Source organism: Macrotis lagotis, chromosome 1 (assembly GCF_037893015.1).
Source record: "Macrotis lagotis isolate mMagLag1 chromosome 1, bilby.v1.9.chrom.fasta, whole genome shotgun sequence".
NCBI classification, from domain to species: Eukaryota; Metazoa; Chordata; class Mammalia; order Peramelemorphia; family Peramelidae; genus Macrotis; species Macrotis lagotis.
In genome coordinates this window covers 797,443,805-797,457,499 of record NC_133658.1, presented here as the reverse complement: position 1 = coordinate 797,457,499, position 13,695 = coordinate 797,443,805, and the positions used below count along the sequence as shown (strand labels likewise).

Below are 13,695 nucleotides of genomic sequence, written 5' to 3'. Positions count from 1 at the left end.
GATGTAACAAGAAAAAATGAGCCAGATATCTTAACATAAGAAAGCAAATTAGCCTATTGGATATCAATGAAACTTGGTAGAACAAGATTAAATGTGATGATTGCCTCTAGAAGATTATTAAAACCTTATTAAAAAATAACATGATGGATAAAGGAGGGAGGAGGGAGCTCAGCAGAGTTGCATGGTGTGTGTGTGTGTGTGTGTGTATGTGTGTGTGTATATATACATATTAAGGAAATGTCTTCATGTGAATAAAGAATGTAGTAAAGTGAGGCATGGTGGAAATAATTTGAGTGGAGATAAATGGAAGAGAAACAGAAGTGATAACTATCAGTGGAATATACTGCAGACCACTGGAGAGAAAAAAAAAATTGAAATGGGAAACAGATCTACTGTCCTAGTTCAACAGCATAATAAAGCAGAGGTGTGAACTTTGATTATCTGGACATTTAGTGCAATTTTTCCCTTGCCAGAAGCAATGTGGCTTTTAACTTTTAGCCTTAATGATGATTTCACCCTTGCTCATTTCAAGTTGGTATGACCAAGGAAAGGAGCTTCTGCTTTATAGTGATTCTTATAATGAGTTGTTACTTCCTGGATGGAAATTATGAGAATCTTGATGGGGAAATGGGATTATCATAAAGTAGAGTACTCTGGCTTAGAATTTGTGATAAAGGGCACAGTTTGATATTTATTGCAAATTTGGAAGAATTTTTTTTTAAAAAGAATACATAGAATCTTATTGGTTAACATTCTCTAGAAGTCCACTCAGAAACTATGGAAAGTACTTAGAAAGAAATTCTGAGGAAGCAGAAAAGCTATTTTGAAGAAGAGGAAGAGAGGGAGTTACAGAATATTAGTGTGCCTACACAGAAATCAATTTAGATTTTATAAAAATGCTTTCACAGAAATGAGGGCAAATAAATGAGGGTGAGTATAGAATTGTGACCAAATCCTGTAAGAAAAATATCCAAGAGGGCTAAAGTTTAGAATAAGCTGGTACCAGTTAAGAAAAGTGATTATTATGGTAATCTATTATTTGATAAATCCAAAGACTTCAGCTTCTGGGATCAGCATCTTGTATCCTATACCAAGATAAGATTGAAACATAAAAAGTAACACAGGCCAATTTTAGGAGAACAACAAATAGTTTATCAAATTTATAAAAGGGGAGGAGTTTATGACCAAAGAAGAGATAGAGAACATTATAGAATGCAAAATGGATAATTTTTTATTAAATTAAATTGAAAATATTTGCCCAGATAAAAACCACTGATCAAGATTAAAAGAAATGCAGTAATGGTTACAAGTGTAAAACCTATAAAAGATTGCTTTCTATTGAGGGGACAGGGAAGAGGAAGGAGGGAGAAAAATTGTAAAAAACTCAAAACCTTCTCAAAAAATGATTGATTATAAACTACCACTGTATGTAGTTAGAAAAAAATAAATAAAATATTTATATTTTTAAAAAAAGGAATACAGGGGCGGCTAGGTGGCATAGTGGATAAAGTACCAGCCTTGGAGTCAGGAGTACCTGGGTTCAAATCTGGTCTCAGACACTGGCCTTGGGCAAGCCACTTAACCCCATTTGCCTTGCAAAAAAAAACCCTAAAAAAAAGGAATGCAGTAAGTTGAGAAACAATTTTTTCAACTATGTTTCTTAAAGACTTAATTTCTATAATTTATAGAGAACTGAATCAAATTCATAAGAATACAAGTCATTCCCCATTTGATAGACAAAGATATGAATAGACAATTCTCAGATGAAGAAATTAAAGCTATTTATAGTGATGAAAAATGCTCTAAATCACTATTGAGTATAGAAGTGTAAATTAAAGCAATTCTGAAGTACTAGCTCACATCTAATATTGTCCAATATGCCAAAAAAGGAAGATGATCAATTTTGGAGGGAATGTGCTAAATTGGGACACTAAAGCATTGTTTTCGGAGTTGATCCATCCTTATTGGAGAGCAATTTGGAACTATGCTCAAAGGGCAATAAAACTGCATGCCCTTTGATCCAGCAAAACTACTACTAAGTCTGTATCCCAAAGAGATCATAAGGAAGGGTAAAAATTCCACATGTATAAAAATATTTATGATAACTTTTTTCATGGTGGCCAAGAATTGGAAATTGAGGGGATGCCCATCAAATGGGGAGTGACTAAATAAATTGTGGTATATGAATGTGATGGAATAATATTGTTCTGTAAGAAATCATGAGGGATGGGACTTCAGACTTGCATGAGCTGATGCTGAGTGAAGTGAATAGAACCAGAAGAACATTATACACACTAGCAGCAACCTTGACTGATGATCACTTATAATAGACTTGCTCATCACAGCAGTACAATGATCACATCTAAAGGACTTGTGATGGAAAATACCATTCCCATCCAGAGAAGGAACCTATAGAGTCTGAATACAGACTCTATTACTTACTATTTTCATTTTTTAAAATGTTTAATGTATTCATGGTTTTCCCTTTCATATTTTTTCTTCTCTTTTTGATTTGATTCTTCTTTCACAACATGATTAATGTGGAAATATGTTTAACATACTTATACATGTATAATGTATGTTTGATTGTTTTCTGTCAGGAAGGAGAGAGAAAAAATTGTGATACTCAAAACCTTATAAAAATGATTATGGAAAACTGTCTTTGCATGTAATTGGAAAATTTTTTAAAAAGGAAAAGAAAAAAGATTATTTGAGAGTTACCTTGAAGAAGTTATTCTAAAAATAAAAGCAATGATGTGAAAAAAAAACAGTGTCAAAGAAGGGATAAAAATTGTTGCTTGTTGTGCATAGCATTAGGATAGCATAGATTACAAATATCAGACCCCTATGAAAGAAATTTGATACAAATACTTTTACTAACAAGTTTTTTTTTCATCCTAATTTCATTTATTTTATTTATACAAAAGCTATTTCTTAGGAAACAGTAATATTCTAAGCATTTTTAACATCATTTTAGAAATTTATTTATTTAAGGCAATGGGGTTAAGTGACTTGCCCAAGGTCACACAGCTAGACAATTAGTATAACTGAGGCCAGAGTTGAACTCAGGTCTTCCTGACTCCAGGCCCAGGGCTCTATCCACTGCACCACCTAGCTGCCCTGGAAACAGTAATATTCTACTACAAAACTATAATTTGTTGACCCAGTCCTCAATTGTGAAGCAGAAGTTCTATCTCTGTCTTCTACTATTATAAAAGGTGTTATAAATATTTCGGGGGGGTGGATTTGAGAGTTTTCTGACCTTGGAATTTGTGCCTAGCTGTGATTTCTCGATATCAAAGAGTATGAACATTTTGCTTTTAAAAAGCATCAATAGAGCAGAGCCAGAAGAACACTGTAGTAGAATATTACTAAGAAATAATGGATGTGGAAAATATAGAAACACGTAAAGATAAATATGAACTTATAAGAGTTAATTAAGCAGATCCAGGAATAGAACATATACAATGATTTCAATAATGTTAAATAAAAAGAACAAAAAATTTGAAGCTGAAAATCACATAATTATAACACTCAAGCTTAGCCATGAAAAAGAGATGAGAAAATAGACCTTTCCTCCCTTCTTTGCAAAAATATGGGACAAGAGACTTTTTGTACACTTTTTAGGATTGATATATATATATATATATATATATATATATATATATATATACATATATATATATATATATATTGCTAAATCACTCCCACCCCTTCCTCTCTTATTCCTTGTTAAAAATAAGGGATTTCAGGACAAAGGGGGAAGAGATTTCAGAAATGAAAATGATTTAAAAGCAGAAGATAACAAATAAATTTTTTTTTTAATTTTAAAGGAAAAAATTGTGTAAGATGGTTGTCGAACCATAGTATTTCAGGAAGAGTAGATATTCTGATTTTCAATAAAAGGCAAGAGAAAAATGATTCTGCAAACTATAGACCAGTAAGTTTGACTTCAATTCTCGGCAAAACTATACAGTGTATTAACGGAATAGGTTTTTACCATTTGGATTACCATCTGGAAAAGGAAGTGGTAATGACAGAGGGCCAGCATCACTTCTTCCAGAGCAGGTCATACCAGACCAGTCCCATCTGTAAAGTGGGGTCACTAGAATGTTAGATCTCTGTAGTGCCTTGGATACGGTGACAGTCTCATGGGAATTTATATTTATATATTTTAGATTTATAGCAAACCTTAGTTGTTGTTGAGACTAACCCCTTCAGTTTTGTTATTTTTCAGTCATTTCAGTCATGCTTGACTGTTTGTAACCCCATTTGAGTTTTTCTTGGCAAAGATACTGGGGTGGTTTGCAAATACTTATCAAGAGTTGCATAGCTAGTAAGTGTCTTAAGACCAGATTTAAACTTAGGAAGATGAGTCTTCCTGATTCCAGACCTGGCATTCTCCACTGTGCCACCTAGCTGCTTTTTCATTTTACAAATGAGGAAAGAAGCTCAGAGAGATACAGCAACTTGCCATGATCACATAGCTTGTAAGTACCAGAAGCAAGATTTCAATTCATAATTTCCTGATTACAATTTCAGAATTCCCAGTTTATAACTTGCTACTCATAGCTAACATTTATTTGATACTTTACCTAGAATAATTCTCTGAAGTATGTGCTGTTTCTATCCCCTCTTTATAGGTGAGGAAACTGAGACCTAGAAATTATGTGACTTGCCAGGGTCACACAACCAGTAAACATCTTGGACAGGCTTCAATTTCATGTCTTCCTGCCTCCCAGACTCGACTTTACTGTATCACCTACCAATGCTTTAACAAAGTTATTCGTTGGGGAAATGTGATCTAAAACTGTAGTGTCAAACTGAAGTAGAAGCAGAGGCCACCATGACAATTCTATATAAGGATCATTGTGGACCACATATTGGTTTAGTTTTTTATATTTTCATTTTTTAAGAAATATTTACCATTTACATTTTAATCTGCTTGTATGTTGCATCTCTGGTATAAATAATAAGTACTTTAGGATGGATTTGAAAATCTGAATGGCCAGACTTAGAATAGTCTTTTTAGTTAAGAATAATCTTTTTAGTTAAGCTGAGACCATTCAATAACTCCTCTCCTCCTCATCTCACATTACTCAAATGCCTTCCTTCACTATCTCCCTTTTTATTCCTGTCATAAATGAAGAAGTAGCCCTTCTGCTTGCTAAAACTAATCCTAATGCGTTTGTCCTTGATCCAGTTCCATCTTATTTTTAACTTATTCACCCCTCTATCAACACACTCATTTCTCTCACTAGTTTTTACTCTTTCCCTATCAACTGGCCACTTCCCTGGTGCTCACCCATCTTTTCCCCCATCCTTAAAAAACCCTCACTTGATCTACCAATCTCCTTTAGCACACATCTAATATCTTTCCTTCCTTTCCTGGCTAAATTCTTAGAAGAAACTATCTATACTTCTCCCATCTAAAACCTCTGCAGGCAGACCTCTCTCTACCAAAGGTCTAAAGATATGTTCTCAAGTCTTCATCTTCCTTGACCTTTCTGCAATCTGACACTGCTATTCAATGTCTTCTCCTTGATACTCTCTTCTCTCTTGATTTTCATGACTCTGTTTGCTCCATCTGTTCTTTCTCAGGCTATTGCTGGGCCTTGATTCAGTTCAACTGCCTAAGGTCTCCCAGGATTTATCTTTATCTTCTTCCCTTGGTATTGTTTTGCTTGGTGATATCAGTTTCCATGGAGTCAATAATAATTTCCATATCAGTTTATGAATATATAACCTCTTTCCTGACCTCCCACCTTCCATCTGTAACAGTGGGGTGGAACAGTGGAGAGCTCTAGATTAAAGGTCAGGAAGACCTGGATTCATAGTCAGCCTGCACCAGTTAGTATGTGACCCTGTACAAGTCTGTCTACCTCTGTTTCCTCCATTGTAAAATGAGGATTATAGTAGCATCTATATCCCAGAGTGGTTTGTGAGGATCCAGTGAGATCATATTTATAGAACACTTAGTCCATTATCTGGCCCATGCTAACTGCTTCCTGAGTACTTGTTTCATTCCCTCCTCTTCACCTACTGGACATTTCAAACTCTGAATTCATGATCTTTTCTCTCCTTCACCTCCATCCCCCTACTGTGCCTTCTTCTGAACTTCCCAACCATTCTCTGTTCCACATTCCAATCTAGTGGACCTTCCAGCTGTTCCCTTAAACTTAGTAGTCCTAGTCAGCCTTTTATGCTTAGGATGTTCTCCCTTTCACCTCTGAGATCTTAGAAGGTTCATTCTCTTCCTTCCCAGGTCAGCCCCGATAACATCTCGTAGGTAATATCTTTACTTTTGTCCTTAATAATTACTGTTCTTTTCCTCCTGAAATATTTTTCTATTTGCTTTTTTGCATAAATATTTTATTGTAATTAGGTTGAATATAAATTAAATTTAAGCTTAACAGTCAGAGGGACTATTTTTATTTTGTCTTTATATCTCCAGCATCTGGTATAGACACTTGATAAATAATTGAATTAAAAGAATCAACAACCACAGAGGTAGTAACTCCATTTGTTAACCAGAAATCCATTCATAATTTTCATAACTTATGATCTGAGTCCTTTCAAGGAAGATGTAATTGAAGATCAGTATCATTTCATTGTGGGAATCATTTGATTGTTTGGGTGATTTGAATATGTTGTACTCCTGCTATGATATATTTATTGATAATATGGTCAGCCAGAATATTTGATAAACTCGATCACCTCAAAATAGTTTTAAATCATACAAGAAAATAGAATTAGTAATATGTTATTTGTTATTGTTGAGTAATTTCAGTTGTGTCCAAGTCTTTATGACCCCATTGTTTTTGGTTTCTTTTTGTTGTTATTTTTTTGGCAAAGAAACTTGGAGTGGTCTACCATTTTCTTCTCTAGCTCATTTTACAGATGAGAAAACTGAGACAAAAGGGAGTGAGGCAGCACAAAAGTGCAGGTCCCATGGCCATTTTGTTTGGGCAAATGCCATGTTTCTGCAATGTAGTCTCCTCCCTGCTTTCAAGATTGGGACAAAGTTCAGTTTTACCTTGGAAGGTCCATCCAAAATATTATTTTCTAACCTTAGGTAAGTTGACTCTCATAGCACTGACAGATAAAGGTGCCTCTACTTTTCCCCTGGCAGTTAGTTCTCTTTGTCAGAAATCATATAGTGATTCCCATAAACCAAGTCCCAATTTATGCTCTGTGAAGTTTCTTCAGGTCCACACCAACAGGGCTTGGGAAATATAAAGATGTATCTTCTGAAATATTTTTATGCTAGGTTTAGTTTCTTAGTTATAATGCCCAGATCCCAACTATATGGCTAAGAGAAGAGGCTACTTTTGCTTTGAGTGCTTATGTCCTCATAGATAAGGTTTAGATGGTGAATAATTGTTTTGGGGAGTGTATGGGTTTGGGTCACATTTCTTCCACTGACTTGCTCATGATAACATAGCTACTAAGTATCTGAAGTCAAGTTTGAACTCAGGCCTTCCAGGCTCTTATGTTTAGAAGACCTGAGTTTAAAGCTGACCTCAAAATTCAGTAATATGTATAGCTAAACTAGAAAGTAACAATTTGTCCTCAGAACTCAGTAATAATGTAATAATGTATAGCTAAACCAGAAAGTAATATCTTTCTACAAGCTTTTGGACACATAACTAATATTGGAGTAATGAAATGGCTAACTCCCTTACTAATTCTTGTGCCCCTTTGTTGGTTTTAGGAGCATGTATCCTGTTTGGAAATCATTTTTAGAAGGAACTATGCAGGTGGCTCAATCCCGAATCAATATCTGCGAAAACTATAAAAACCTTATTTCGGAACCTGCCAGGACAGTGAGAAACTTAAAGGAACAACAACTAAAAAGGGTAATATCTCCATTTCTGTCTGGTATCCCCACCCCTACCTCACCCCCTAACCATCAAAGAGTCAAAGCAGCTTTAAAAAATATCAGCAATGAGTTATGTCAAATTACAGTTGAAAACAATATGTTTACAAACACCTTTTTACATGAAGTTTTTATTATGTTTGTGTTTGATTCTATTGTTTTAAATGGAATATTTTATGAAATGATTACCCTCTATTCTTATGTAATATCTCTGCTCACATGAGTTGGGTGTTTTTTCTGTGGGACAACCCTGTGAAACTTCACATTCGATATATAGAAGGAGACATGATTTCTGATTGCCTGAGGGGTTGCTGAACTATGAAGCTGCATGGTTTCTGTAAAAAGGGTAAGGGATTTCAGAGATGTCCAGAGGATCTCATACCACTCATGGAGATGAGTAAGAGAATGGGCAAGCATTTAATCACATCTCTCATCTGGTTCCCAGAAATAGCAGTCTCAGAGGAATGGGTCAAAATTATATCTATCTACCTAATATTGGTAGTGTAGAGGTATAGTACTTTAGGACCCAGGATAAAAGCCACTTTCTTTAATCATTCTCAGAAAGGGAAGGTAAATACTTATTGACTGTCAGCAGCATAACTCTCACCACACACTGAATGTCCAAAAGATCATCACATATAGCTAGGACACTTATTTATCAGAATAAATAGTAAACAGATATTGAGGAAGTTATACATATTAGAATAGACAAAGAATACACAAAAGTAGATGAGGTTTTAGCAAATGATATGAAAAACATAATTCTGACCAAGGGGGGTCTGCTCTTAGTGGTCTGTAGGATGTGTGCACTGGAAGGCAAGATAGATAGTGTGGGTAAGCTCCCCATATATCTATGACTCCAAGAAATTTTCTCTGCTTTAAAAAAAATATGAGCTTGCACTTCTTTCAATTGCTTCTCCTGAAGTACTTTAATCATATGTGAAGCGTACTGCATTGTTACTTAATGTTCTCTCATCCAGACAGGAGTCATGTCATCTCTCTGTATATAGCCTATAGTTACACAGCATCCTTCAGAAAAGCCATCCAAACTCATTTGTACAGAGGTGTAACACATTATTACATTTAATGTTAATAGTTGAGGTGATTTAACAACTTTAATCAACATCAGTGAGGCATCTGATTTTATGAGATATGATCAAGTGAAATGATGTATGGAAAGCATTTTGCAAACCTTAAAGCCCTTTAAATATTAACTATTATTTGTACTTTTATTATATGGAATTATGTGTATTAAAGATCATGAAGTCTTTCCATTAGTCATTTCAAGGATAATGACTTTGATTTAATTCTACAATGATCTAAATCGTAAGACTACAGGCACATTTTTTTTTTGGTTTCTCTGTCATGAACCACTTAGAAAATAATTTTGGACATTTTCAGCTGGTTTTATTTACTTTTTCTTTCTTGTCTTTTAAATTTGTAGAGTTGAGTCACATCCATGCCCATCACTTCCTTAATCAAGAAAATTGATCTAGGTTTAATCTTTTATCTGGGAAATTTGGAAGTAGGAATTTGGCTAATGCAAAATTTTTTAATTCTAGGATGATATGGCAACTCTAAGGAAATGAAACTAATAAAAACTCCAAGGGAAGACTATACAGGAATCCTTAGTGTAGGAAGAAAAGTTGGTGGCAGCTAGATAGTGCGGTAGATAGAGCACCAGTCCTGGAGTCAGGAAAACCTGAGTTCAAATTCGGCCTCAGGCACTTAATAATTGCCTAGCTGTGTGACCTTGGACAAGTCACTTAACCCCATTGCTTTAAATAAATAAATAAATTAAAAATTAAATAAGAAAATTTAGAATTTAGATTTAAAACAAATGAAAAAAATTGTGTTTATTATGTATCAGCCACTGTACTAAATGGTGGGGGACACAGTGCAAAAGAAAGACAACTTCTATCCTTGAGGGCCATACATTCTATGGAGTGAGACAACTTAAATAAAGGAGTAGCAGCCAGATGAAGGTATTTTGTTCTAGGCAATCAATTGCCATGACTATTCCAAAAGAAGTATGGACTTTAATATTGTTCCAAATAAGAGCTAAAAAGGAAAGGGGTACCCTTAGCCATGTTCTTGAGTCCTTGTTCTAATGGACCATATGTGTTAACACATGAGGGGTACTTTTGATGTCAGAAAAGTCTGTTGGAAATTTGCCTTTGGAATTTTCTTGACTTATCTTTATCTTAATAACCTTTCATTTCTCCAAACCCCATGTATCTGATATTATTCATTTAAAGATCCAAGACGATTACTGAGATTTTATATTTGTCTTAGCACAGATTAAGTGCCCCAATGCATGTGATTAAATGTTTCCCTTATATTTAAAAAAAAGTTTTAAAAATCTTTTTCAAATACATTGTGTTCTTTAGATTTTGTTTTTAGAGATTCCTAAGATTTATCATTGAAGATACATTAGCTGTCATAGTCCAACTCCTCTCATTTTCCAGATGAAAAAAAGAGGGGAAATGACTCACTGAAAGTCTCATTGGTCGTAAAGAACAAAGACAGAATTAGAACTAGAGTTTAGTGGAATGTAAGTTCCTTTAGAAATTATTCCTTTAGAATGGAGTAGATATTTTGTATTTGTTTTCCTATCCTGTAGCAGTGTCCCTGGGACACATAGAAGATGTGTAATAAATACCTGTTAATTAATTAGTCTTCTGATTCCAATTATTGATTCCATTATCAAGCAATGTTATTTCATTTTATCTTAAGTAAATTTTGATTCCTCAAGATCTTCTAGCTTAAAATATTTAAATTTGGAAAAAATATTTGTCTAGATTTATTTTAAAAAGACAAAGCAACTTACTTTTGATGGAAGAAAGTAAGGTCTCTTTCTTTTCAACCACTTAGTTGTTTATCTGTTGTCTTGCTCTATAATAACTTTTTATAAAGTTGATTGAATTTGGCCAAACTGGTAATCCTAAGAATATCCTAAAATTCAAGACATACTTTGAATTTGATAGTTGGATAAATATTTCAAGTGATTGAACACATGAATCAAAAAAGGATTTATGGAGTGTTTATTATATTCTAGGATCTTAACTATGTTCTGAGAGTCCTGCCCTCAAAGAACTTATGTTATAAGAAAAGAAGATAACACATAAAGAGGAATGACAGCAAGGAAGGGGTTTTCTCCTGGGAAATCAGAAAAGGTAGAAAGAAAAAGGAAGCACACAGGGCAGGCAAGTGGCAAAAAGGGCTGACCAGAAAGGAAATGAGTATGAAGTGTAGTCCATCATCTAGGTCCAGCCAGTTGATAGGTAATACACTGAGTCATCTCAAACTTGTACACATTCAGGTACCAACCAGTCAATGGGATTGAACTGGAGAGCAGCAACACCAAAGATGAATGGATTGATTTCCCTAGACACTAAGGATGTAGATTGTGGAAGATCTAGCAGTAAAGAGGTACATCTCAGGTCTGGTCTACATGTGCTGATAAAAGTGAAAAGGAAACTTGAAGACCCATGAAATGCTGTCTTGGCTGGATAGTTGGAAGCTGCAAGATTGGAACATTTCTTTAGTTACTACACTGAGGAAGTCTGACTGTTCACCAAATGACTATTTAGACATTTTCTACTTAAGACTTTATTTTGTTTGAGAGCCAGTGTAATGTAGTAGGAAGAGTCTTAAACATCAAGGACAGACCCATCAGTCAGTTTTGTTTCCTCCTCTCTAGAATGAACTTGATGTTTACACTATTAGCTTCACAGGACTACTGCGAAGAAAACACTTAGTTAATCTTAAACCTCTATGTAAATATGCGAAGTTGTTACATAAAAATTATCACACAATTGAATTAGGGTCTGATTTATTTTAGACTTCAACATAGACTTTAGGGAAACCCAGAGTATACCTTAAAAACTGCAACATCAAAATCAGTCTTGTCTCGTTGCCTTTTCATTGCTGCATTTTATTCTAAAATAAGCTCCATAGTGACTACAAAAAAAAAATTAAAACTTCAGGATGTGCTGACCCTGTTATCTAGCTTATTTCAGGCACAATTTAAGTGAATAAAGCATAAATTGTACTTAATAATTCAGTGTTATGATTTCAGTAATCAACAGCTTCAGATCGTATAGTATATAAATTTGGACCCTAATTAGTATTACCTGCTTAAGATGAAGGATGATTACTGTTTAGGGAGATATGATTAAAATTTTAGCTAATATCCAAGGTAATAGTAATAGCAACTACCATTTCTAGAGTGCTTTAAGGTTTGCATAGCACTTTTGCATGTGTCACCTCACTTGATTGTTACAACAGTCATGTGAAGTGGGCAATATTACCTCCATTTCACAGATGAGAAAACTGTAGTTCTAACTTGAAGGATAATATTTCAACTAAGTTCCAATGTTCTGGAACACCCTATAGTTTAGTTTTTAACCCAAAACAAAATTGTTGTTTTTCCTTTTCCCTAAGAGGTCAACCTATAATAGTGGGAAAAGAACCAGAATCATAGTCTAGTTACTTTGTAGCAAATTATTTCCCTTCTCTAAGATTCAGTTTCTTTCTTTGTAAAAAGGACATAATACTTTCATTACCTACTCATATTTTTGTGAATAAATAAACTTTAAAATGCTCTGGAAATAGGAGTTAGTAATAGTAATAGTCACCAAAGCTTTTTTTTTTTTTTTAGGTTTTTGCTAGGCAGTGGGGTTAAGTGGCTTGCCCAAGGCCACACAGCTAGGTCATAGCTTATTTCTATAAAATGAAAGCCTTAGCATTCTTACTGAATTTTCATTTCATTTGTATTATTCATCCAATATCAAGAATCAAAATTTATTCTAATTGGAAGTATTAGAGTTTCAGTATTCATTTGTACTGTTGTAACCATGGGACTTGCCTTTTCTGATGCTCAGTAACTTCAGTTATAAAATTAGAGTCTTGCCTACCAATTAAGTCCTGTCAGAGAGTATTGAGATTTATATCACTAGAAATCTTTGTGAAATGTTGGGTAGTTTGGGGAATGTTTTGGAAATTTTATAAAGGAACCGTGGATTAAATGTTGGAAGAAACTATAGAGTTTGCATTTGACTCAAATTTCAAATGAGGAAACTGAGACATAGAGAAGTTAAATGACTTTATATCAAGGGTCACCCAGCTAGTAAATAGCAGTCAGACAGCAAATCTGGGTCATCTGAATTTATTAGTGGAATATAAGTTTAGAATAACTTTCCTCAAATAAGGATTAAATTAGGTGACTGACAATTGCTCATGGGTAGGCCAAGCTAATATAATAAAAATGACAGTTCTACCTAAATTACTTATTTAGTACCTTACCAATCAGACTTCTAAAAAATTAATTTAGTGAGCTAGAAAAATAGTAACTGAATTCTTATAGAGGAAAAAAAAGAATGTCAAAGGAATTAATGGGAAAAATGCAAAGGAAGGCAACCTAGCCATACCAGGTTTGAAATTATATTATAAAACATCAGTCATCAAAACTGTTTGGTACTGGCTAAGAAATATAATGGTGGATGAGTGGAATAGATTAGGTGCAAAAGAAATTAGGTGACTAACTTTTCATGGTCCCTTCCCTTTAGCACTTTAATTCTCTAGTTTTGCCATTTGTTTTTAATCCATTTGCATAAGAAAACGGATCTGTACAACTTTTTTATTTTCTCAAATTTCTGCTTTTCAGAATAAACACAGTGAAGAAAAATATCCATGTGTCACTTAATGGACCTACCAAAATATGTTTGAATGGAAACATACAAAATTCTCTAGGGTCAAAAGGGAGAATTTTATTTAAAGAAAGAAAAATAGCACAATTTCACTCTTATGTGATG

General features: G+C 34.2%; 1 protein-coding gene across 2 annotated transcripts in view; it reads left to right on the top strand.

Moving 5' to 3' along the window:
• FCHSD2 (FCH and double SH3 domains 2) overlaps positions 1 to 13,695 on the top strand; it is a 335,963-nt gene that overhangs the window by 162,517 nt on the left and 159,751 nt on the right. For both annotated transcript variants that reach the window (XM_074216801.1, XM_074216802.1), the window contains one exon: positions 7,715 to 7,859. In XM_074216801.1, coding sequence (XP_074072902.1) covers positions 7,715 to 7,859 — 145 coding nt within the window. The remainder of the gene's footprint in view (positions 1 to 7,714; positions 7,860 to 13,695) is intronic.